The 25181-nt window shown below is 33.7% G+C and overlaps 2 protein-coding genes across 2 annotated transcripts in view; one reads left to right on the top strand and one right to left on the bottom strand.

Annotated features, from left to right (window-relative positions):
* The window catches only part of LOC126976185 (ceramide phosphoethanolamine synthase), a 389843-nt gene that overhangs the window by 39762 nt on the left and 324900 nt on the right, over positions 1–25181 (bottom strand). The gene's annotated exons all lie outside the window — the stretch shown is intronic.
* The window catches only part of LOC126976199 (T cell receptor beta variable 29-1-like), a 430134-nt gene that overhangs the window by 355123 nt on the left and 49830 nt on the right, over positions 1–25181 (top strand). Inside the window, exon 4 of the mRNA XM_050824453.1 lies at positions 15360–15514. Coding sequence (XP_050680410.1) covers positions 15360–15514 — 155 coding nt within the window. The remainder of the gene's footprint in view (positions 1–15359; positions 15515–25181) is intronic.

Here is a 25181-nt window from a genome sequence, read left to right as displayed (position 1 = left end):
CGTCCACGTTGAAATTCAGCAAACCAGCGATAAATTGTGGTTTTGGTTGGGGCTTCATCACCAAATGCAGAAATCATCCGGTCAACACACTGTTTTTGTGTTAAACCACTTCGAAAGTCATAATAAATCATCGCTCTAGAATTTTCACGAGTCAATTCCATTTTCTTAACGACTAAACAAGTTTGACAAGACCTTGTGGCAAGACCGAGAATATTTTTTAAATAAATAAATGGTATTCGATTTTTAAAACCAAGGAGTTTTCAATTAAAAAAATTTTAATATGACAGGAACAGTGGAAATATTCCATTCCCGATACTTTTAGTGCAGCCTATGTATCAACTCCGTTCCTACCTGATTTCCCACTGTACCACATGAATTTTTAATACCTTATTTATGTGTATTTGATTTTGTGTGCACTTTTATCCTCAAAATGCTGTTAAGAATTTATGTCGTCATGTTCCCAGAAAAGTTCACACAACATTAAGCCGCTACTGGATCATCTGTTTATCCATTTTCCTCACGTTTTCAAATATCTAGGAACACGAAAAACTGCTCTATTTATTATTAATTTAGGTATAGCATAAAATGGTTTCTAAGTATTTGAAGTCATAAATACTAAATCTAATTAAGTTGACATCATAAAACAATCTAACACGTAGCATAATGCGATATGACCACGACTTCATCGGGCAGCGTAGCGGCAGCTGAATAAAATAAAAATAAATATTAGAGGCTCGTTTGACCTACTATCCCAGATAAAGGTTTGCATAAGATGTACACTGTGCATTTAGTATAGCCTGCTATAAAGTATGTTTGCACAAACCTATATCTCCCTCGGCCCCCTCGCCCCGAACGTGCGCGTAATTCTTTATGATATAATCCAGTAAGCCGCTTGTTTACTTTGCTGGGCCACGAAAGTAGCGGGCTGATATGATTTCTATACGTTTATCAATTTAAATAAAACTAAAAGCTTGCAGAACTAAAATAACAACTTTTTATTATTGGTTTTTACTTATAATAAAAATGATAACGCGATATATATCTGAGAATACAATATATACAATTTTGTTGATCTCTCCGTTTTCTCTAGCTAAACTCTAAAACGGCTAAAATATCGGGTCTTTAACTGGCTGCTAGCTACCGTGTAGAAAATTAAATACTTTTGCAATCATATATAAAATGTTTAGAAAGTATCAAGATGGATTGTCATTGGAAAAATTGTAGGGACCTTTTTTACAGGATGTATAACTACACCCGATCCCAAATTATCAGCAGGGTGCTTGAATTAATCCCTGTAATAGGGTCAGTACTCTCATCAAACTTATAGTATTCAATCAATAATTTTTATGTATTTTTTGTTATTTATATGTTTATATATAATTAATATTTAACTTTGTAAGGTAGATTTAAAAAAGGATATCGTCTGTCGGGTATTTTTTTAACATTTAAAAGTTTAATGAATTTTCTAACATGAACGCTATTCTAAGTGCCACACTGCGAACTCTAATCTCCCACAGCGATAACAGCCTTCTTCAAACACGAAATCCTTAAAAATTACCCCCAACAAAAGCCTTTGTCATAACTCCCTTGATAAAGTGTGTAATTTTTTTTGAATATTTCCTTTCGGGTGCGTTTTATAAGCCTTATCTTTTTCTAATTGTGCTTCAGGCCTTTTAATTGTATTATACAAATTATGTTTGAAGCTTTCCGTGTTCTTTATTACTACTGAGCTTTGGGTTTGTGTTACAGAAATAATGTTGACATTTGTTTGGTATGTATTTTACACTGGCAGAAAATTTGTCGAATGATGAGACTATTACCGGGTTCGAATCCCGGTAGGTACAATGGATGTTTGTTTCCGAGTCATGTATGTTTAAATGTATTTATGTATGTTTATATGAATTTATGTATGTTTAAGTAAGTATATTGTATTAAATATATCATTGTCTTGTAACCCATAACACAGGCTATATATGCTTAACTTGGGGCAAGATAATTTGTGTGAAAAGTGTGTCAATATTATTATTATTATATATTTACAAGTCAAGATTTGAAAATCAGATGATCTATTGTAGAATCGTCTCCACGTTATAGGTATTGAAAGTTACAAGTCTTATTAATTATGTTGATAGAATCTAAGCGCGATTAAATTCTTGACTGACACCAACACTGAGGGTACTGTCCGTTGACTTATACAATATATTATATATCTTCTCCTATCTTCTATATATATTGTAAAAATGGTCTTTATTTGCAGCTATTTCACGCCTAAACTACTGATCGTATCGACATGAAACTACCATCATTCGATGCGAAATTTATCCTTTTCTTATTGTATTTGTTATAACATGAATAATTTTTTATTTATTTCCTTTTAAAATTTGCCCAGCGAAGCGGGAACGGCTAGTATATTAAAGAAAATAAATTGCAGTGTGTCGGTAATCTTAAACTACTTGACCGAAGTGATAACTTTATCAGGGCGTGTTCATGTTACGACACAACTATTTTATTGTTTCTAACTTTATATATATTTCTATTCATATATTTGATCGTTTTATAATAATAATAGCGATCATATAATATATGTTCAGCTGTGGACCTCTTCCGGCTGATGAGGATGATGATAATGATTTTTGATCGTCAAGGCAGTTTGTAAGAGACTTATAAAACGGGCCAAATGCGATTCAGCCCCGAAGATTCCTAAACCAACGTCCAAATCTATTTAAAAAGTTATGTATTAAAAGAAACATGTTTTGATTTGCATGGCAACAATTTTCTATTAGGGGTTTTTTGTATTTAATTGTTTGAAATTATAGTGGCAGTATAATACAAGCACTGTTAAAATTTCACTTTTCAAGTTATTGAGGCTTATGAGATACAGCTTATCGGCAGACAAACAGACGGCGAGATGGACGGACATTGTAGATTTAGCTTTAAATTCTTACATTCGTAATATCGATAGCTTGTTAAGGACCCCAAAAGAAAATTATATTAAATTGCTTGGTTGCTCACCTTTTAATTAAGATATTTATTACAATTTGCGTAAGACAGGAGGGATCACATATTGAGCATTTAATTAATTAATTTACAAAATATACCCACTTAATTGACTACTTTCTCATATCTATATATCATAAAAGTAGGGGTGTTTTTTTACATTTAAGTCGTCCCAGACGAGGCAATCTTTGAATGCAGAATTACTAACTTTTAAAAATAACATAAATTCTTCTTTCAGTAAAATACCCTATCTACGATATTTAAGGTACTTTCCCTTCATGTCCCATAACTTTGGGACGCCATGTATAAAAATGAATTGCTGTTCGTTAGTCTCGGTAAAACTCGGGAACGGCTGGACCGTTTTGGCTAATTTTGGTCTTGAATAATTTGTGGAAGTCCAGAGAAGTTGGAATTGGAAATTATTCTAATTCTATTCTCGCTTTGACAGCAAAAACAATTTCATTACAACAGCAGGGTGCCATATTTAACGAAATAATTCTTGATGTTATGACAAATATTATATTATTGACAAATTTATTAGAAACATTATTTTATTAATTACCAGCTGACCGGACAGACGTTGTTCTGTATAGAATAATGTTTATATATGAATTTGTCAATAATATATCATAAAATCAAAAATTACTTCGTAAAATATTTACCCTGCTGTCGTAATGAAATTGTTTCACCGCAGAACTGTCAAACCGTGCGTCAATAAATTCTCTCATAGAAATTATGTATGGACACATCAAAGGAAAAACAAATTTGTTGTTTTTATTTCATTTAGCAGCATTTTCCTATCTATTCACCTTTAAAACTTTCTCTGGACTTCCACAAATAATTCAAGACCCAAATTAGCCAAATCGGTCCAGTCGTTCTCGAGTTGTAGCGAGACTAATGAATAGCAATTCATTTTTGTATATATAGATAGACAGAAAACATCTGTCGGGTCAGCTAGTCATCAATAAAAGAAAAACTAAATACAATTTCGGAATTTTTTATTTAATTGAACTGTGAGATTTTGTAACTTATTAAATATCATAATTTAAAAACACTTAACTTTACAAAATTTATAATGTTTAACTTAAGCGGCCCTATCTTTAGGACTCATGGAAGCACAAAGGGTAATTTATCATCAGGAATCCTTATTCCTGAGCTTTAACAGTTTGGGCTGAATTAAATAATCCGCAAATGTTAGATATCTAAAACACTCTTTATCAAATAAAGAGTGCATTACTATTCCCGCTGTGAAAACAATAATAAAAACCTATAATCATTGAGAGCAAAATTTAAGAAATAAACATTTTAACTGTGGCCTCTCAATATATTCTTGATAATGTTATGTAGGCACATAGCTGAATTTTCTAGAAACAGGCATAACCTTAATGTTAACACCAGGAACAAACATAAACCTATTTATTTATTTTATTTTATTCGGAAAACTTACAGTTTACACCAATACAGTTTATTATTAATTCAGTTATATTATTATGTATTAACTTACTGTAAAGAAAAATATAGTAACTTAGAAGTAAAATACAACAATATTATAATGCCTACTACTCGGATAAATCGAGTTAGTAAGTCTTTTGTGGGGCGATGTATATGTTTTACAAGACGATCCCAGAAAATGTTTAAAAAATGTATTACGAAATTCAAAATAATTGTTAAAATACGTTTATGTGGTTGAGGTTAGTATATTTATATAACATAAATTACTCTCTTAATAATAGCACAGATTTGGGATGGAGCGACTCCCGTCAGGCTATAGAAGCCCTCTGAGTTTCTTGCGCCAGTTTTTTTCGGGTCTCAGGCATCCAATTTCGAATGCGTCGTAGTTATTGACTTTCAATAAGTGATTTCATATTCTATTTATAAAATATTTGAATTTGAATGGGTTATTCCAAAATAGCCGCCAAGAATATTAAATTTATTTAAAAATACATACTTTTCAACTTGATGGTACGGAACGCTTCGGTACTTGAAAACTAAACGTTAATTGGATTAAATTTCAGTATTAGCTTATTTATTGTCTATAAAAGTAATGTCCATAATAACTGTGATCGCAGATTGAAACATTTGAGCTTCCAATATAAATGAATCGCTAGATTATATCATAATGAACTTAAAATAAATTAGCAAAACTGTAATTTCAAAAGTAGTTTTAATAAAATGAACAGTAATGTTTTAGTGTTATGGCGGACTATAAACGCAGCTAGCTTCGTACCTAATGACCGATTGGCTTTTATTTTTTATGCTTTTATTGCTTTTTATGTGTTTTGGGTAATAAAGTTTTAATAGTAGCATTTTCACGACGTTGTTTTTATGTCTTTTAGTACTCGGAAATATGTGAGATTTTGCAAGGTTGTCACCTATTTCCTTCAGCTGACGACACGCTTTTCTAATCTTTACTCTTTTTGTGCGCACTGTCCAGCAGTTAATTTTGCTATTTTCGTGATACAAGGTATAAATTATTTATGAATGTTTTATAAGCAATAATGGAAAAAAAGTCGGTTATTCCAAGAACGTTTGAAAGCAGTATCAAATTGTATTTTTAATTTTAAAATCTACGAATAAAATTTGAAAACTAAGTTTTATGAACGATGTGGAACTCGAACCCACAACCTCTCGCGTTCCGTGCGAGTGCTCTTCCAACTGAGCTAACCGTTCGAGTGACGTATCGTGACAAAATCTTGTATGCTTTGTTCAACTCTCAGGTTGTGGCTTCATCGTCAGGATCTACTTTACAGTTGATAATCTGCTCAACCCCAATATTTTCATATTAGGAAATTGACTTGAGATGTCGCTTTTGCTCTTTTTAACTTTTATTTGTGTCCTAGAAGTTCGGGTTATCACTTTAAAACGTACCAAATTGTTTAAAATGTAATCAATGTATATTGAATTTGCCTCTATGATATCATGGGTACTTCTGAGGTCTGAGGTATACTTTTTCGAATGGATGGTGGTTTTTTTTGGATAAAAATATTTGAATTTAAATTATGATTTTACGTCACATATCAATAAATAAGATATGAAATACAGACAAGGTTCCAATTGATGTCATAAAGAATAGATAACAAATGGAAATTAATTTATTACATGATTTTCATTTAACTTTTCATATACATTTAACTAGCCGATCCGACATACGCTGTTCTGCCAATAGAATCTTATATCTTTAAACGAGCAATTCTTGTATATATATATATAATCTGAATCTCGGAAACGGCTCCAACGATTTTCATAAAATTCAGTATGCAGGGGATTTCGGGGGTGATAAATCGATCTAGCTAGGTTTCAATTAAAAAAAAATAGTTTTATCCATGTTTGAATGAGAAACAGCTACAATAACATTAGAATACAAAGGTAAATTTCGCCACTATATACTAGACTATTATAGCTCAGATGGGACATTGGGTGATCCGGAAAGCAGAAGACCCCGGTTCGAATCCAGATGTCCTATTAGTATTCTTTTTTTTGTTCAAGTTTTGTACATTCTTAAAAATCCGAGCAAGGCTCGGTCGTCCGGATATTAAATATTATGATGAAAGTACGAGAATAATATATATTTTAAAGCTATTGGAAATATGATATCAAAGTATATGAGTTAATAATTAAACAAAATGTATTTCTGATTGATTTTATAATATTATATAGTAATAAAATAATAAGGATTAATGAATATAGTATGTTATCCTTAAGATAAAGACATAAGGTCCCGCAGACTTTTCTGTAGAACTATATAAGATACACAAATTCCACCATACAATATTTTGTTATATCTCTCAAAGAGCAGAACACAGAGTAGACAGAATTTTCATTTAAAACTCGCAGACCTTCCTCGAGAACCTCGTTTCATTCATTGGTAAAACCAGCACGAAAATCAGTGCCGTAGTTTTTGAGTTTATCGCAAACAGACAGACAGACGCGGCAGAGGAATTTGTTTTATAATATTTAATGATATAAAAGAAGATTATTTTTTTTGGCACATCTTAGAGGTCAAATTTGCAATTCTATTCGCTAATTCTAAATAAGATTACCATCTTTTAAATTAGGCAATGATAAGTTCATTAATCGAATTAGAGTATTTTTATCCAAAATACGATCATAAATTATTGAACGTCTAAATCTGCCACTCATTTAAATAGATAATAATATATCACGGACTTGAGAAGTACAGGAAAATAAATTTAGAGAGCCACTCTTTTTGAATAAAATTTCGTTAGAATATAATTTATTCAATGAATTTCCTGGGGTCAGTGTCTGTGTTATATCAATTAGAACATCTTTTACCATACAATCGTGACAATCCTTTTTAATTTTTCAATACAATCTAATGATACCTTAAATTCCGCCTTGTTGTTTTTTCATATATTCTTAATTCATTAAATTATTAAAACTTGCCGACTCCAAATAGGAAATGTGCCAGGGGAAGATATAATACTACCTTTAACTGATAAGTAAATAATAAAAGTCATTCTGACGTTAATTCGTTGAAATACATATTTATTTAAATATCATGAATAAATATCTTTATCTATTTCTAATTTCTTTATATTTTATTTCATTATATATTTTTTTTATAAGTCTATAATACAGAATGCCCCTCCCACCCGCATGCGTGCCCTAGAGTTAGGGGTTAAACGCGTGCTTAACCAAAAAATCAGCTCCTATTGAAGCCTCGACCAAACGAGTCGAATAGTTGGTAATATAGAACCGTGCTGGAAATAATTTAACACGTGTTTCACCTAAGCAAGAGGCCCCATCAAGACTTGTTGGCTAGCCGAAGACTGGAGCGAGCGTCAACTTGTTGACTTTAACTCTAATTATCATATTATAATTATAAGTGAATTGTACTCGTAATAAGTTAAAACATAAGCTCAAACCAATCACTACGTTAATATCTCTAATGATTGGCCTAAGGCAAAGGGGGACATTCATATTATTTATTCGTAGCACGACAACGGATTATTAGGTCTACGCCCATACTACGAGTTTGTACCCGTGTAGCACGCGGCGTAGTACCTACATTCAACCCGTAGACACCTTGTAATAAGGGAACCTTTTCATTATCAATGTTAGCAGGTGTTTTGAAATTACATAGGCTTAAATATATAAAAAAATGATTAGCTTGTGACTTGAATACAGATTTTTTTATTCGATAATTTGTTGTAATCTTAACAATAACATAAATCTCTTGGCTAGTAGTTTCATTCGTCTAATTGTATTAAAAAAAAATACTAGATGAAGTAAAATCTATTATGACGTAGATGTGTACCAATAATACTGGTAGTATTTTTGCGTTGGACAGCTAATCTGATCAGTGCCAACCCCTGTCGACGTAAGTCGCGTCCCACACCAGCGCCCTTCCCAGAGCCCAAGGCACATAAATCATATTAATTTATCTTGAATTATTGGTATTATAATTTATGTCACTATGAACTCAGATTTTAAGTTAATGACATTAATTTACTAGTAAGTGCAGATTCTAGACAACTAAATTTGGAATCGAGGATTTTTACAATTTAATGAAATAATCTTTTTTTTTATCTTCACTGTCCGTCCATCTTTCTGGCTGTCATCGAGTAAACTTAAAAACTACAAAGTTGCGTAAGGAGCTTCCGTGTGCGCTATTTCCGGGGCGATACGACATGGGTACCTTCCCTAAACGCCGGCAACGCTCCCGTGATTTTTCTGGTGTTGCAAGAGAATGTGGGTGGCGGTAATCACTTAAAAACAGGTACGCTCGTTTGTCCTCCTTTTCCATGAAAAAACTACAATAATTAAACAGTACTGTTCTCACTATAATTAAAACCAGAGATGGGGAAATCTAAATAAGTAAAACTTTTTCGTAAGTATTGTTATAATGCCCACTCATGTTTGTCAAACAAAAATTTTTCAAAAATGAATATTAGTGGCACGGAACCTTTGTATGTAAGTCCGACTCGGCTTGCGCGTTTTTCTTTTACAGTAACGGAACTCTGACAAAAGAACGATAGCACAATACTTATAAATATCCATGAGGTATACGAACATATTCAGTAAACAGTCTAAGTACTGCCAATATCTACTTCCAGATTCACCTTCACAGTTCAATGCGTCACAAATCCTTTCCGCACAGATGGTTGTCCCTTTCGCTTTTCTCATTCCACTTTCTTACTAACTACCTCGCTGTCTCTTTTATTACATTGGTTATATTTCTTGCCGTCGCCTTGGGAAATTTTATGTTATTGCTGAAAATAATTTGACTTAAGCAATGATTACTAAAATTATAATAAATGTTTCCTTTTTCTTGTAATGTTTTAATAAAATACAAAATAAATTTGCCTTAGTTAATATAACAAATTTTCCAAGGTTAGAAAACTAAAAGTAATTGAAATAATGAATTTAGATTACAAAAACCAGACTAGTATTAATAAAGTCTTCTATAGTTATTATAAGCAAGCCTTCGATCATAAAATATCTTCTATGACTTTCTTTAATTTATTTTCTGCCATAACAAGTTTTGATCAGAAGAAATTATTATAAAACCAAAGGAAATCGGCAAACGAAAAAAGGATTATTAATATAAAATGCATGACAATTTGAAAAAAGTATTGGTTAAAAAGTTAATGGTTTTGTGGAATCAAAGAAATATAATTATTTTTAGGAAGTGGAAACCACGACAAAACTGTTGAGCCGCTTCAGCATTAACCCGACTAATATACTGATAGACAATGTATGTTAAAAGCTGTGATTTTGACACTATAAAAAATTTAATTTTTTTAAATTATATTTATTAATAACTAAACAATACTTACATCGAATTTTCCCTCAAATCCTTCATGAAATGAGAATTATCCTTGTTTAGAAATGGATCAGGAATACTAACTGTATAACCACGTCTGAAAGCTGGTCTGAGCCGTTAGTCGAAGCTACTGCTTTGGAACTGAGAATGAGCCAGAATTTCCTGGAAATATTTGTAATGTTTCCAATAATACAATCCTTAGTTGATGCCTATGTTATAAAATAAACCTAAGTCTCAAATTCAAGCCCTCAAGATTCAGTAATTTCTAACACAACATTTAGTCATTCATTATTGAGCATCACAATCACCATATGGAAGAGCCACACAGACGAGGCTATCAAGCAATGATGAAGTACAGAAATAACACTCAGTAATATATAAGTGACGCACACAATTGATGAGCTCCGAAGCTCATATTTCACGCGAGTCGCTTATATTTTAGCACCTTTATTGTCTTCGCTTAGTTTTAATGTATTTGACCTCAATCACACCGCATAGTTATTTTTTATCTAATGTGAATTTGAAAACGTACCTCAATGAATGCGTTATAACATTTAAATGTACACTCGATAATATGTTTTGCTTCTAATTACATTATGCGTACATATAACGACAGTATAGTCTGGTTATGTTCAACTTAAGAGTAAATAGACATTGACTGGCTGCGTGAGTTATATCTTTGTACTCAGAATCAATTTCCATCGAAAGAAATTGAGGAAAGTCGTTTTGTCAGTTATAAACAAAATAATAGTCGCTAAAGCTAAGTTAAGCCATACTTGACAAGTCAAGCGTTATAACAGCACAAGACAAAGTGTAAGTGTGTGTAGGAATATGCCCTGAATATGATATTTAATTACACAAATTGATGAAATTAAAATAAAAAAAAAAACTTCAATATCAAATATGCAACACCTACTGTTTATAAAATAGCGTTAGTTGTATCTAACTTAATGAATATCGAATATTTTTAGAATAGTTTCACGCTGGTACGATAAATTATTTTTAAAAGTAATTTATTGTGCCAGCATGAAAGTATTATAAATCTTCACAGTAATTTAAAATTAAATTAGTATGTCATTATTGCGCGACGGTGTGAAGAAATCCAGTTTTATATGAAAAGTAGTTTCACAAACGGGCTTTTATTGCCAGTGGCCTGGTTAATGTCGCTACTCGGGCTGGCTTATCCTCGATATTAAATGTGAAATATTCACAATTATTATCAAACTTCCTGTTAATTCTATTTGATATTTTTAGCGGGTATTTTAGAAGTTTCATTTGCTACTTCTCCACAGCTGATGTTCTTCTCAAATGAATTATATGACGATTGTGTGACTGTAATAATGAATTGTATGGAAAAACTATACAAATGTATAAATAAATGTTAATCTTTTACGGTTTTAATTTTTTCCGTCCCTTTATAAAATACAATACCAAAAGAGGATTTAATCATTTAAGAATATTACTGGCACATTTATGAAGTGTTATGGTGCGTAAAAAAATTATTCCAAATTTAAATTTAAGACATAGTCGGACTTTAACAAGAACTTCAGTTCATTGCATATCGTGGCGGGAATCGTTGATAGTTCGTACTTAAATCGTTTTTAGATAATTATTGTTGGATTGTCCTATTTCCTTAATATTTTTAAATAAATAAATTACTCCGCAAGCACAAGGATGCTAGACTTAGCTTCGCTCGAAATTGTGCAACGTGGACTCAAGAGAACTGGGGTAGAGTATTATTCTCGGATGAAGCGAGAATATAGTGAGGACCGACGTGGGCAAGTACTGCGAAAACAAAGGGACATTTCATAGAAGTTTGCTTTGAACAAATAGCCCTTTATGGTGGAGACTCAGTTACGTTTTGGGCAGCGATTAATTTATTGGATTTATTCTTCATAGAAAACGTCACTTTGAATTCACATCGGTAAATATCAGACGTCCTAATTCCTAACATACAACCCGCATTAACGGTTCTTAGAGAAAATTTGTTTTTAATGGACGATAACGCTCACCGTCTTGCTGATGTAGAAGCGTATATTCAAGATGTAGGTATTCCTCGTTTGGATTGGCCAAATAAGAAATCTGAATAAAAAACTTTATTGATATATAAATATATTTTCCAAAAAAAATTGAAAATAATATAATTACGCTACGGTGTGCAAGGGTGCCACTAAGTAGGACAGTTTTTAGCCTTTATTGCATGATGCAGTAGTTTGAACAGTTTCAAGTGGCACTCAGAACAATTTCATGAATAATGTGTGTCGCAGTTATTTCATTAGCCGAATAATTTATAACATGGACGATGACGACTTTATTGTTAAAGTATAATAATAATTGTTGAAAATTATAAGTTGTTCACTAATTTTGTAGATAGATTTAATCTACTGACTTACTAATTATATTATGTAATATTCTATAAGGTTTAATAATAAGATAAGTTACTTTCAAATTTACAATCAAATATTTTTATTCAAGATACTGGACTGTATAAGGCCTGTAAAAAAATGTATACTGACAATTACTAATATTATTTAGTACTTGTGAAATCATTATTAAATTACTTTAACAAGTTAATGAATATTTTATTATATATGTACGAAATTCCTGTAAGGAGGTTGTTGTTTCCAACTCAACACATTAAAAATTTCTATTAATTCCCATAAAATAAAATAAAAACCATAATCCATACTGAACTATGTTTTAAAATTGGTCAAAAATAATTCTAACTAAAACAAACCCGGAAACAAACCGAATTAAAATATTGTTGTTATAAAATATGTAAATGACAGCGCTGTTTCGCGGACGCCATTTTAAAACTTCGTTCCATATTTTCTTATATTAACGACTCACAATTTTATTCTGTTCCCAATAATTTGTGATAATGGATGTTTAACAATTTCAGCGGAAAGCCTTCGTAAAGCGTCACGCTTTATGGACCGTTAAAGTTTTAAGCCGCGTCGCTTTACAGCGCTTTGTTTGCTTTTAACACTTATTGAGAAGTGGCGTAAAAATATTATTTTATAAGTTCTTTATGGAAGCACGTAACAGATCAAACTTACAACTGAAGTTCTTGTTGTTGTTATAGAGAAGAAGTTCTTACTTTTAAGCACTTCTTAAAGCGGAAGGCAAATTTGGTTGCAGGCATCTCTTAATAAAAATAATTATTAAATAAGATAAATGTTTTATTGGCAAGAGAAATACCATAAAAGCAAAAATTTTTATATTATGAAATAAATGGTTCAGTAAGGAATGTTATTGTTTTTAAGAAGGTAATTTATTTGCAACTAAATTTTTTTTTTTTGTGTTACTAAGGGACGAGACGAGCAGGACGTTTACGTGGTGGTAATTGATACACCCTGCCCATTATAACGCAGTGCCACTCAGGATTCTTGAAAAACCCAAAAACTCTGAGCGGCACTCCAACTGCGCTCGTCACCTTGAGACCACCGCGCCCTTCAGACCGAACCACATAATGCTTACACATTATTACTTCACGGGAGAAATAATCTAGCATCCTGTGGTTTCTTTTTGGTAATCGGTAGTGAGTTTCCCTTTTCCGCATGAACCTCATAAGCAGTCTGTTATGCGTCAGGTAGGAGAGTATTTTATTAACCGTTTACCCGTTTTACAAAAATACAATTTGATGATCGCTTTCAGGGTCTCCCTTTTTATATGCTTTATATTAGCTTCACCTGTATGTTTGTATGTTTGTAACCGACTTCTTTGGGCGCGATTTTGACCCACTTTAAACGGCTAGATTTCGATCAAACTTTGTAGATTTATCGAGGACCGATGACATTACACTAAATTGAACTAAAAAATGAAAAATAAATAATAGTTAAAAAAAAACTAAAAAGCACGCTTTATATAAAATTCAACTAAAATATAGAAAATAAATTTAAATTGAAAATAGAGTAAAAAAAATTATTTTATTGTAAAAAAATAGTGGGGTGCTTTTTAAATTATTATATTAAATATATTTTTTTTACACTATTTTCTATTTAAATTTATTTTCTATTTTTTAGTTGAATTTTATATAAAGCGTGCTTTTTAGTTTTTTTTAACTATTATTTATTAGAGTCGTAGTACGCCCCATTGTGCATCACTTTTAAGTATAGCGAGGTAATGTATGTATGAAGTGATGTAGCAATGCATTGATGAAAACTACAAAGTTTAATTTCAGCTATTTTTTTTTTAATTCCAAATTAATCAAAACAATATAATTATAAAGTCCTCGGTCCTTGATGCTAATCCGAAACAAATAAAATAAAATATCACATTAAGATATTTGTAATCAGTAGATTGTTTCTAATAGCATTGAATCTTGTAAGGATTAATTAGAAAACCTCGCGAACAATCTTCTTGTAGAAACATCGAGTTAGGAACAGACCGCGTCTGCTTCGGACTCTTCCTGATCGACTTTTAGTTTCTGATTACTTTGTTTAATACGAGCGTCCGCTTGCGAATTCAACCGCGTAATTTCGTGGTACTTTGAGTTATTATGGCCCATACAATATTATGTCCATAATTACAACCAGACAGAAAGTATATCATTTATTACGCACAAATATGCGGGTTGAAAAGGTGTATGAGAACTCATTTCTAACGTTATCTTCATTCTTTTCGTTCGAATATCGAATGTGTGAAAGTGAAATCTAAAAACTAATAAATGGATTTTAATGGGGATTAATTCATGGAGTGCAATTTAGTCCAACGTGAGAGAAAGGATACTTTTTTATTTCGAAACCCATAATTCTTTTTATTTCCAATATCTGTTTTGTATGGAGATATTTTCTCTGAGAGAATTTAGTGACATACGGTTTGACAGTTTGGCTGTGAAATAATTTTATTATAATAATAAGGAGAGAATAAAATTCTTGATGTTATGAAAAATTATTGACAAATTCTTAAGCAATATATTTTGTTTATTATTAAGCACAGAACAATGTCTGTAGGGTCAGCTAGTATATATATATAAACTCAGTGTCTAAACTAATAAACGAATTTTAATCGAGATTACTTCATGGAGTGCAGTTTAGTCCAACTTGAGAGATAGTATAGTTTAAATTTTGATTTGGGACCCATAATTATTTCTATTTCGTTTTTTTTTTGAATGGACATATTTACTATTAGAGACTTTGTTGATGCACGGTTTGACAGTCCTGCTGTGAAACAATTTCATTATAATAACAGGGAGCATATATTATGAAATAGTTCTTGATATTATGAAATAGTATTGACAAATTCATAAAAAAATAATTTTATTTATTATGTACAGAAATACGTCTGTCGGGTCAGCTAGTCTATACATACATATATATACCTATGTATTCCTCACGATATCACCGAAAGCATAAGGCCCAAGGACTTTAAATTTTGTAGGAATATTGCTTTCGAGTGTGTTAATTAAATATAATCAAGTGAAATCGTTACAGAGTAAAAACTATACATTTAATATTTCTTAGAAGAATAAATATGTTGTACACACAATACTGAAGCCAAAAAAGTACTTTTTAATAATTTATAGTTTTGTTTTTATCTATAATATATATTAACGTATTATTTTTGTCCACAGAATGTCAATATCTCACCAACCGAACGCCACGTTTGCTGAACTAGTGATCACGAACGTGCAGCCGCAGGACGAAGGTGTCTTCCGATGTGAAATAACATATCTTCAGGTCGGAGAGGACTGCAACACCGTGCAAGTCACAGATTTCCACACATACAGTAAGTAACCTACGATTGTTCATAATATATAGGATAATATCCGAAGCCACTGCATTAAGGTTAAGGGCTGAAGCTCGAAAGTTTGTAGGGGTTAATTTCACAAGTAAAACAAATATAAAAGGCATAAAAGACATTTATTTTCTCAAAACTTGTTCCTTTACAATTTGACGTAATTTCTAACACTACCACCGTATCGGAGTCAAATGGCGCCCCAACGACAGAAGAAGTGGCTCATGAAACTCTCCCAGCATTCTTTTCTTACGCTCTTTTTTAATAAAATAAACAATATTGTACTGTCATTGTTATTGCTATAAAATAATCATAATCTAGTCCCAGGCTGTTAGATTACTTAGATATTCAGCTGTGGAGTAGTAAGATTTACGACACAAACATTTTTTAATTAAACATTTAAATTTATTTATAGATATTGCCTGAACAGTGGCAGGGACTTTATTTATTCAACCTTATATAACCTTGAAGCTATTATGTATTGTATGAACCCTACTAGAATTAGTTACAAGCAATCCCTAATTTCTAGTGTTAAAAAAATGAAAATCACTATTTAGACCAAAAGGGTGACGATTTTTGTGAACGTATATTAAATTTTAACAGGAAGAAAAATGTTACTTTTACTTCATACTACTGACCTAGGTCTATTATTGGGTGAAATATATGCTTTTGTAACAGGATCCCAGGAAATATAATATATAAAAAAATATATTATGTTTTGCGAAATGCAAATTAATTGTGAAAAGACGATTGTGTGGGTAGAGATCACAATATAATAAGGGACTTGGTGAACACCACGTCTTTGGAATGGAGAGATAGTCTGCTGACATTCATATTAATTAATTATATGGAAAAGTTATTTAAAATGGAGTCTGCTGATTATTCTGCGCCTGTTCGGCCTGCCTACTCTCAGGACTATCTTTTAGATTGTAAGAAAGAGATAATCTATTTTATCATCTTGATGGTCATTACATGCACACATTTGATAAGGTAGAATCGATGAAAGAAATACACCCTTAATTTATATATTATTCATATTTAATTAAAGATTACTGGCATGCCTTTCAGTGTTCTATTATTATTTTTTTCAGAAACGTTCTATCAGCCGAGAAAGACAATCAAAATATATATGACGAGGAAAGAACCTCTGTATTGATTTCAAAGGTGTGACGTCATTACTGTTGACATCACAATTGCTGAAGATCACTCATTGGTTCTTCCAAAGAAAACTACACGAATAAGTATTTTATTACTTTCGTTTATTCAACGGGCAGCGTTACGACGTCCCAGAGAGGTCCATACCGTACGACAGCCCGAGCCCGACTGACTCAAGTGTCTTTTTTTTTTTTTTTTTTTTGCGCCCAAGCAAGGGAATGGGCTACCCTCCGGGATAACGACGGGAGGGAGGTGGTGAATGCTCATGCATACCAACGCAGCCTAAGTCTGCGTTGGTTATGTGGGACTCACGTGAAACCTAGGTGCCTACCCACTAAACACCACCTGCAGTTGGCTTTGGGCAGGTGCCCTCTAAGCCTACATCGAAGGCGACCTTCTCATGGGGAGAGAGAGGCGCAAGCGGCACTCCCTATGGAGTTTCCGCTGGGATGATGACTCAAGTGTCGACCGTGCGTCTGTATTTATAGGACCCGGCGCACGTGCTTATCCACGTGTTTTGAAATGCGGCCGTATTTATGGGGCTAGGTGCACGTGCACGTGTTTGCAATTCATGTTGTTTATACAATAATTCACATCACAATGTAATCAAAGGATAAATTATGAATTAATTTTAACTAAAATTTGTTAAACTGAATTATTCTCGTTTTTATAATAGGTGTGTTGTAGTATTTGCGCCAAAATATACAAAAAAAATATTTATTGTATTATAGCATCAATTAATATTTAAGTTGAAAACAGGCATCCAATACATGGCTTGAAGACATTTCTATAAATAACATATTAATATCGGGAGATTGTTCTGGAAAATATTAGTAAAGAGGGTCGAAGATAATAGAACGGAGTTAATTTGCAGCGCATATCGTAAACGACTATAACCGATCACATTGAAACAAATCCGCTTTAGGGAAGTTACCGCATATGTTTGTATCGATATTGATAGATATTTACGCATTAATCTATAATTTTAATAATCAATTAACATGTATGATGATAACGACTAAGTAAAAAAAGCGCTTCTATATGCTAACGAAGGTATTTAACCAGTGTGTGTTGCCAGTGATGACATACGGAACGCAGACGTGGGCTAACTATGGGCCTTATGAGGAAGCTTATTGTCGCTCAGAGGGCAATGAAGGGGGTTCGGATGCTCGGAGTTTCCCTGCGAGATCGAATCAGAAATGAGGATATCCGTAGGAGAACCAAAATCACTGACATAGCCCAGATGGTTGCAAAACTGAAATGTATGTATGGCACAAGGTGCTCCTCTCAAAACTTCCATCATTTGGGCTTCCCGAGAGCTTATGCAAGTGGACCTCCAGCTTCCTCACTGGGCGTAGCATACCAGACGTCGTCGACGGTTTTTGCTCGAATCCCAAGCCCGTGAACGCTGGAGTGCCCCAAGGCTGTGTGCTATCTCCCACGCTGTTTCTTCTGCATATCAATGATATGTTGGATACCTCCAACATATATTGCTATGCAGGCGACAGCACAAGTGATGCCGTATACACGGGCCATGCAAGTCTCTCTCAGGGAAACGTCGACCAGTGCCGGGAGAAACTTGTGTCTTCTATCGAGTCCGCGTCGAGGTCGCGGAATGGGGTAAATTGAACCTTGTCCAATTCAACCCTCAGAAGACTCAAGTTTTCGCGTTTACCACAAAAAATCTCCATTTGCCGTATCACCGCTCTTCGACAACACTTCCCTTAAAGCCTCGCCTAGTATCAGAATACTGGGTCTCGAAATCTCGAGCGATTGCCAATTCCTTGGCCATCTGGAGGGCAAAGCCAAATTGGCTTCTAAAGAAGCTGGGCGTCATCAATAGAGCACGGCAATACTTCCAGCCAGCCCACATTCTAGCGCTCTACAAAGCGCAGGTCCGGCCACACATGGAGTATTGCTGTCATCTCTGGTCTGGCGCACCCTAGTATCAGCTCTATCCATTTGACAGCGTGCAACGCGGACCAGCTCGAATTGTCGGGGACCCAGTGCTCTGTGAACGGCTAGATCACTTGGCGTTGCGTACAGACGTCGCTTCATTGTGTGTCTTCTACCGCATTTATCACGGGGAGTGTTCCGAAGAGCTGTTTAACCTGATTCCTGCCGCCGAATTCCACCTTCGCACGACACGCCACCAGTTAGGATATCATCCCCACTATCTGGATGTGTGGCGGTTCTCCACAGTGCGGTTTTCAAGGAGCTTTCTTCCACGTACTACAAAGCTGTGGAATGAGCTTCCTTTTGCGGTGTTTCCTGGACGATACGACACCTTTAAAAAAAGCGCGTACACCTTCCATAAAGGCCGGCAACGCTCTTGTGATTCCTCTGGTATTGCAAGAGAATGTGGGCGGCGGTGATCACTTAACACCAGGTGACCCGTACGCTCGTTTGTCATCATATTCCAATAAAAAAAAAGCAGTGGGCACGGCACATAGGTCAACGGACCACGTATCGGAAGACGTTGTATTGGTAGGCCCCCACAAGATGGACCGACGGTCTGGTCAAGATCGCTGGAATAGGTTGGACGAGGGCAGCACAAGACCGCTCGTCATGGTGATCTTTGGGGGAGGCCTTTCTTCCAGTTGAAATTATGATGATGATGATACGCTAACAAATGTAAATTATGTGAATGCTGACAGAACGGGAAAAAATGGGAGAATTGTTAATTTTATTTAACTTTTAAAACATTAACAAAAAAAATACCATAAAATTAGTATTACTATTTATTTTATTCTTTTGCAATCAACGTATTTCCAACAATAGACAATTCATAAGATGGATTCTTGAAAACCTCTCCTTTCAGCAGGATTACCTTTGTTAGCAATATATTACTAACATGTAATAGCCATCCCTAACTTTATGGGCATTTATTTGTAAAAGGTGATAAATGTTATCTTTATCGATATATTATCGATACTACCCCATCACTTTTTAACCGTTTTATTGCCAATTGGGTATTACGATCCCACCCCACTATTCCATCGAGGTGTGATTACCTCTCTCTTTCATCCACACCCATATGGATATTTGTATCTTACTCTATTTCTATGAAGAAAAATGAACGAGGGTAGTTTATTCGATGGGTTCGTTTCTTGTTTTGAATTTTGTCTCGTCTATTATTTATTTTATTATAATGTATCGATAGTGTGGAGGAAAATGGTGCTTTTGAAAATAAGATACGGTTTTCCGAAAGCGGTTCAGGATATGATAACTTTCCTTTCATCGGGTTATATTTTCTAGTTTGTGTCAGAGTGTACTCGTTTAAATTGTCTTTACATATAAATACAATGAGAGATATTTGCATATCAGAATACCAACTTGTAAAATGTGTGTCTGTCTGTTATGGTTTTGTTTTAAATATCCTTAGCTGATAGAACTTGTTTTGACGGAACTTATGCCAAAAGAATTCTCATGTTACAAGACGTCAGTTGTAGTAATAAAAGAGTCATACCACCGCTTTGGCAAAAAATAGTACTCTGAGATAGAAAATATGGCACAATTAACTTTGCCAGAATACTTTTTGGGCCCTTTTCATTTAAGTAAAACTAACGGACTATATACAACTTAACAATTAAATTGGGTAAGAGCAACAGATGTTACTACTACTGTTTGGCAATTTTCTTTAATACCTCCTTTAAAGTTTTCTACTACATTCTGTCCTCAATCTTTCTTTCCTAACGTGCTTCAGCCTCCAAATTTCATCCTCCAATATTATTTGTATTCCTATCTGCTCTTCCGTTACGATGATACTTTTTATAGGCATCTTCGAACCATTTAACTTTCCCACTACTGAGTATGTCCAGTCCAATTTCATTTAAGTTTCCTCAAGTAATGTGGGACAGGTGTCTTTATCTTATGTCTCTATCAATATGTAAGTCTTATTAATGTGTTATATTACCGTAACGTGTGAGCCCTTCTTGATAGAACGACCCCACGTGTGATCACAAGACATCGTATATTAATTAAATATATATCTCCTTTGTTCTATATTTCATTCAGTTGTTGTTGCATATTACTTCTATTTTATATTATCTATTAACTATATTATTTGTATAAGCCAAAGTCTGATTTCTCTGACGTCAACTGATTATCCGCCTCCTTTTCGTTTGTCACTTCTTCGCGCCTAAGTTTTAAATTTTAAATTATTTATTTTCCGTTTTTTCGATACCAATAAATGTTATCCAGATTACATTTATTTTTATCTGAATTGATCTATATAAATTTTGCAATCACACGAAAAATCACCGCGCTATCAAGTATAGGTCGGTTTCACTTGCGCGAGCGCATAGACCATTACGCGCGGTACCTAACAAAGGAACCCAGCCCAGGTGTAAATTTAAAATCAAGACTATTTAAGCTTAATAGTTTTCATTATACTCATCTTTATGTACTGGGCACGTACAGAGTACGGGATGTTTCACTTGCGGTGTGATTTTAAAGACAATTCCGGTCAGAAATGCTACTTTCGACTGTGTATCTTACACAATTTCGGAAGATAATTATATGAAAATACCTAAGAAAACTTATAAGGTTGCGCTGCTGTATTAGTTAACCCTTTTTGCGTCGCAAGGGAAATCCTACAAAAGTAATGAGGTCCTAGTTAATATGCATTTGAAATTGCGTAATCAGATATTTCACCTTACTATAACTACGAATATATAGAATTGAATTGTCTGTTTAAAAAAGCATTCAATAGCATTTTTTTTAAAATATTAAAAAAAAATAAAATAAAAAAAAAACATTCAATAAAATGTTGTTTAAATATTTCGAAAATAGACTACGTATAGTTCATAATATTTTTATTTATTTATTTATTTCTTTACCACACTTACGTCTAGCCTTACAGGATATTCCTAATGCGCTAGTGTAAGATTTAGCCTAAAAAATAATGTAACATCTAAAATGAGCATTAATTAATTATATTACATCATATACCATAAAGAATATGGCCTATGTTTCACATCAAAAATAAGTTCCGTTTGTGTTGATTCATATACATCTACACTACTATATTATAATGCCTGTGTATGTAGCTTCTTTAACCTATTCTTTTACTTCTATAACTTTAACTAACTTTTCAAAGATTTTTTTGATATTTATTTAATTAATCATTGAGCAAAGTCTCGGAATGGGGCTGACAAAAGTTTAGTCTATTTAAACCCTAACAACAAGAAGTTTGTGCGTTTACCGCTTAAAAGTCTCCCTTTCCTATACATAAACAACGTATCCCCTCGATTCGAGAGCACTCCTCTAACTACCACACATACATACTGCGGCTGCTGTTTTCCGAACCAATACGAGTTAAAGACCTTCAAGAAAAGATCATACTCCTAACTTAAAGGCCGGCAACGCGTTATTTGCCGATGTTGTCGATGTCAATGGGCACTTGAGTCACCATTCCCCATCACCTCTTACCCGTTTCTCCCCTCGTATAAAATAAATCTGTTATTCAACAATAGCATTTGTTCTATCCATATAGTTACATGATATCGGTATATATTTAAAGATAGCTATTTTAGTTGAGCACTCATTGACATTGTCTAAATATTAATAAGGGTCCAGCTCAGAATGGATGAACAACAGTGGATCGCAGGATGGCCTCTATAAATCGCATTGTTCCCGCCCTCTGGTTGTAGCTCGAATGGGTTTATAGAATAGCTAAATCTTTATATCGAGACTTACAATATTTTTGAAATTGTACTTCTTGATGAAATTAAAAAAAAAGTATTTTGGTATTTTTATAACCACAAAATATATTAATCTTCAAATAAAAATTTGAAAAACAAAATTTTTATGAATGATGCGGGACTCGAACCCACAACCTCCGGCGTTCCGTGCCGGTGCTCTAACCAACTGAGCTTAACGTTCGAGTGACGTATCGTCATAAAATCTTGTATGCTTTGTACAACTCTCAGGCTGTCGCTGCAAAATATTAATCTTATTCTTCTTCTGCCTGCCCTAAATCCCATTATTTGGGGTCCGGTCCCCTCACTTGCCAAGTTGAACGATCTTGAGTTTTCTATTCTGGCAATTGGGCTTTCCTGAGGTCTCGCTTTATGTTAGACCACCAGGTCGATGGCAGCTGCCCTCTACCTCTTTTCTGTTCCGGTAAGTTTAGAGCAATTTGCACTATATGGTCTTCCCCTCGTCTTTTCACATATCCATACCAACGGATGCGGTTTTCGGTGATTTTGTCGACAATTGGTGCAACCTTGAAGTATGTATTCATTACGAATTTTCTCCAGCCGTGTTACACCTCCCGCCCACCTTAGCATCTTCATTTCGTTTGTATGTATCTTTTGATCATACGTCTTCTTTGTAGTCCAACGTTCAGACCCATTTAATAGAGCAGGACAGATTGCCGTTTTATATATAATACACTTTACCTTTAGATTTTATGGTTATACGTGGGTTGCACAGCACACCAGTGAGTGATCTCCATTTTTGCCACGCAACGTTCAATCTGTGGGTCACATTAGCTGCAACATTAGCATGAGCTGTGAGCACGGAGCGTAGGTATTTAAATTTCTCTACAGTGAGAATAGGTGTTATCCCTAAGTAGATGGATTTAGGAGTATCATTTCCATAAAACGAATCAATATGTTTTGTAAAATTATTAATAAATTAAGAAGTATAATTTAAACACGATTCTACTAATTATTTGATTAGGTTAAATATTTTACATCTTTTGTGCAACATTCGAGTATTGACGCGAGACAAAAATTTAAACTTATTTTTCTTTCGTTAGGCCAAAAAGTATTTATTATTATTTTTCACCGTAGAGTTTTGAAGTCTGAGAAGGCGGGGTTGCGGGCAATAGCTTGTCAAAAATAAGCCCATCTGTGTAATGCTAGTCGGATAGATTGTTTGAAGATAAATGTCAGAAGAGAACAATTGGATTGAACCCACAAATAGATTGCGCGGTTGGATTGGCCTCGATTTGTAAACATTATCCACATTAATTTATCCCTAACAATAGTTCGTTTATATAACATAGTTTTGTCCGTCATTGAAATTCCATATTGGTTCTCGATATCTGAAAAAAAAACAATTTGTTATGTTTTTAAAGTTATAACTCTCACTTCTAGGATAAATTTAAAAAATAAAAAAAAAACAAAAAATTTGAAAAACAATTTCTTATAAACGATGCGGGTATCGAACCCATGACCTCTGGCGTATTTATTTGTGTATCTGAAGAAAAGAGTTATGTGCTCTACTGATTTTGATGGAACTTACTAATTGGGAAAATTTTAGTTTTTTAATTTAATTTTATTTTTATTATTTTTTATTTTCGGGAAAACCCGATAAAGCCATAAGCCTAATTTTTCTGGGATTATCCAAGTATCTTCCTCTATTTATTATTATTTGGAGTGTCGCATCCAAAGAGAGCCAACTCACAGTTTCACAAGGTTTGTATAAGTATTACCGCCATAAAAAAATATAATTAAAATTAATATGTATAGTAAATAAATGAGTTGAAGTATAAAATTGTTTCTTATTCAAAATTGTTAAAAAAAACCGTGAAATAATTTGTGTCCGAGTTCAACTCCCAATTAACCCATTTAAAGATCTAGAATGCCGAAAACTAAAACAACATCCTCACGTATGGCTGGCTTGCATAGTTACCATATTCCATGTACGACCCAACCATGATATGAACTTCTTTGAGCGGTGTTTGCGGTTGTGGCTTGAGGTTGGACGTGGTTCAAAACACTCTTGAATTTTTTTTATGAAAGTAAGGGACGAGACGAGCAGTACGTTCAGCTGGCGGTAATTGATACGCCCTGCCCATTAAAATGCAGTGCCACTCAGGATTCTTGTAAAACCCAGAAATTCTGCCTATTAGTTTCATTAACTACGGCACCCTTAATCGAAATACAGTAAAGTTTACACATTACTGCTTCACGGCAGAAATAGCCGCCATTGTGGTACCCATAATCTAGCCGGCATCCTGTGCAAAGGAGCCGACTAGAGCTGTTAAAGCATTAAGCAGAGCTAAAGTAAAATTATCATACAACTAAATCAACTAGCTAGGAATTTGTAACTGATGGTTAGTCACAACACAAATTAACTCTACCTTTACTCATATCACACAGTTTTAATTCCAAATATATTTACAAAACAAAAAATAAAATATTAGTACAGAGGAAGGAAAGCGAGAAGCGATGCATTTTTCCAAGCAATTTATTTTGTTCTACACTGCGGGCTGAGTGTAGAACGGAAGGACGTGCGCGATGCGAACCAACAATGGATATGATGTACGGCCTTCGCGTCATAACACCCTTGATATATTACTGTGTCTTAAACGCTGAGAATCACTGGGAGTAAACGAGTTATATCAGCTCTGAACTTTGACTTATGCTAAATTCAAACGTTACGTAGGTACATATCCGATTCAAACTTCACACAGAATTATAAAATAGAAAAGGTATTGTCAAATAGCAATTGAACTAACTTGTTATGAAATGACGTATGACGTCGCTAA

Source organism: Leptidea sinapis, chromosome 39, assembly GCF_905404315.1.
Source record: "Leptidea sinapis chromosome 39, ilLepSina1.1, whole genome shotgun sequence".
In the NCBI taxonomy this organism is placed as follows: domain Eukaryota; kingdom Metazoa; phylum Arthropoda; class Insecta; order Lepidoptera; family Pieridae; genus Leptidea; species Leptidea sinapis.
The sequence above is the reverse complement of the archived record's forward strand: the minus strand, read 5'-3'. Positions and strand labels throughout refer to the sequence as shown.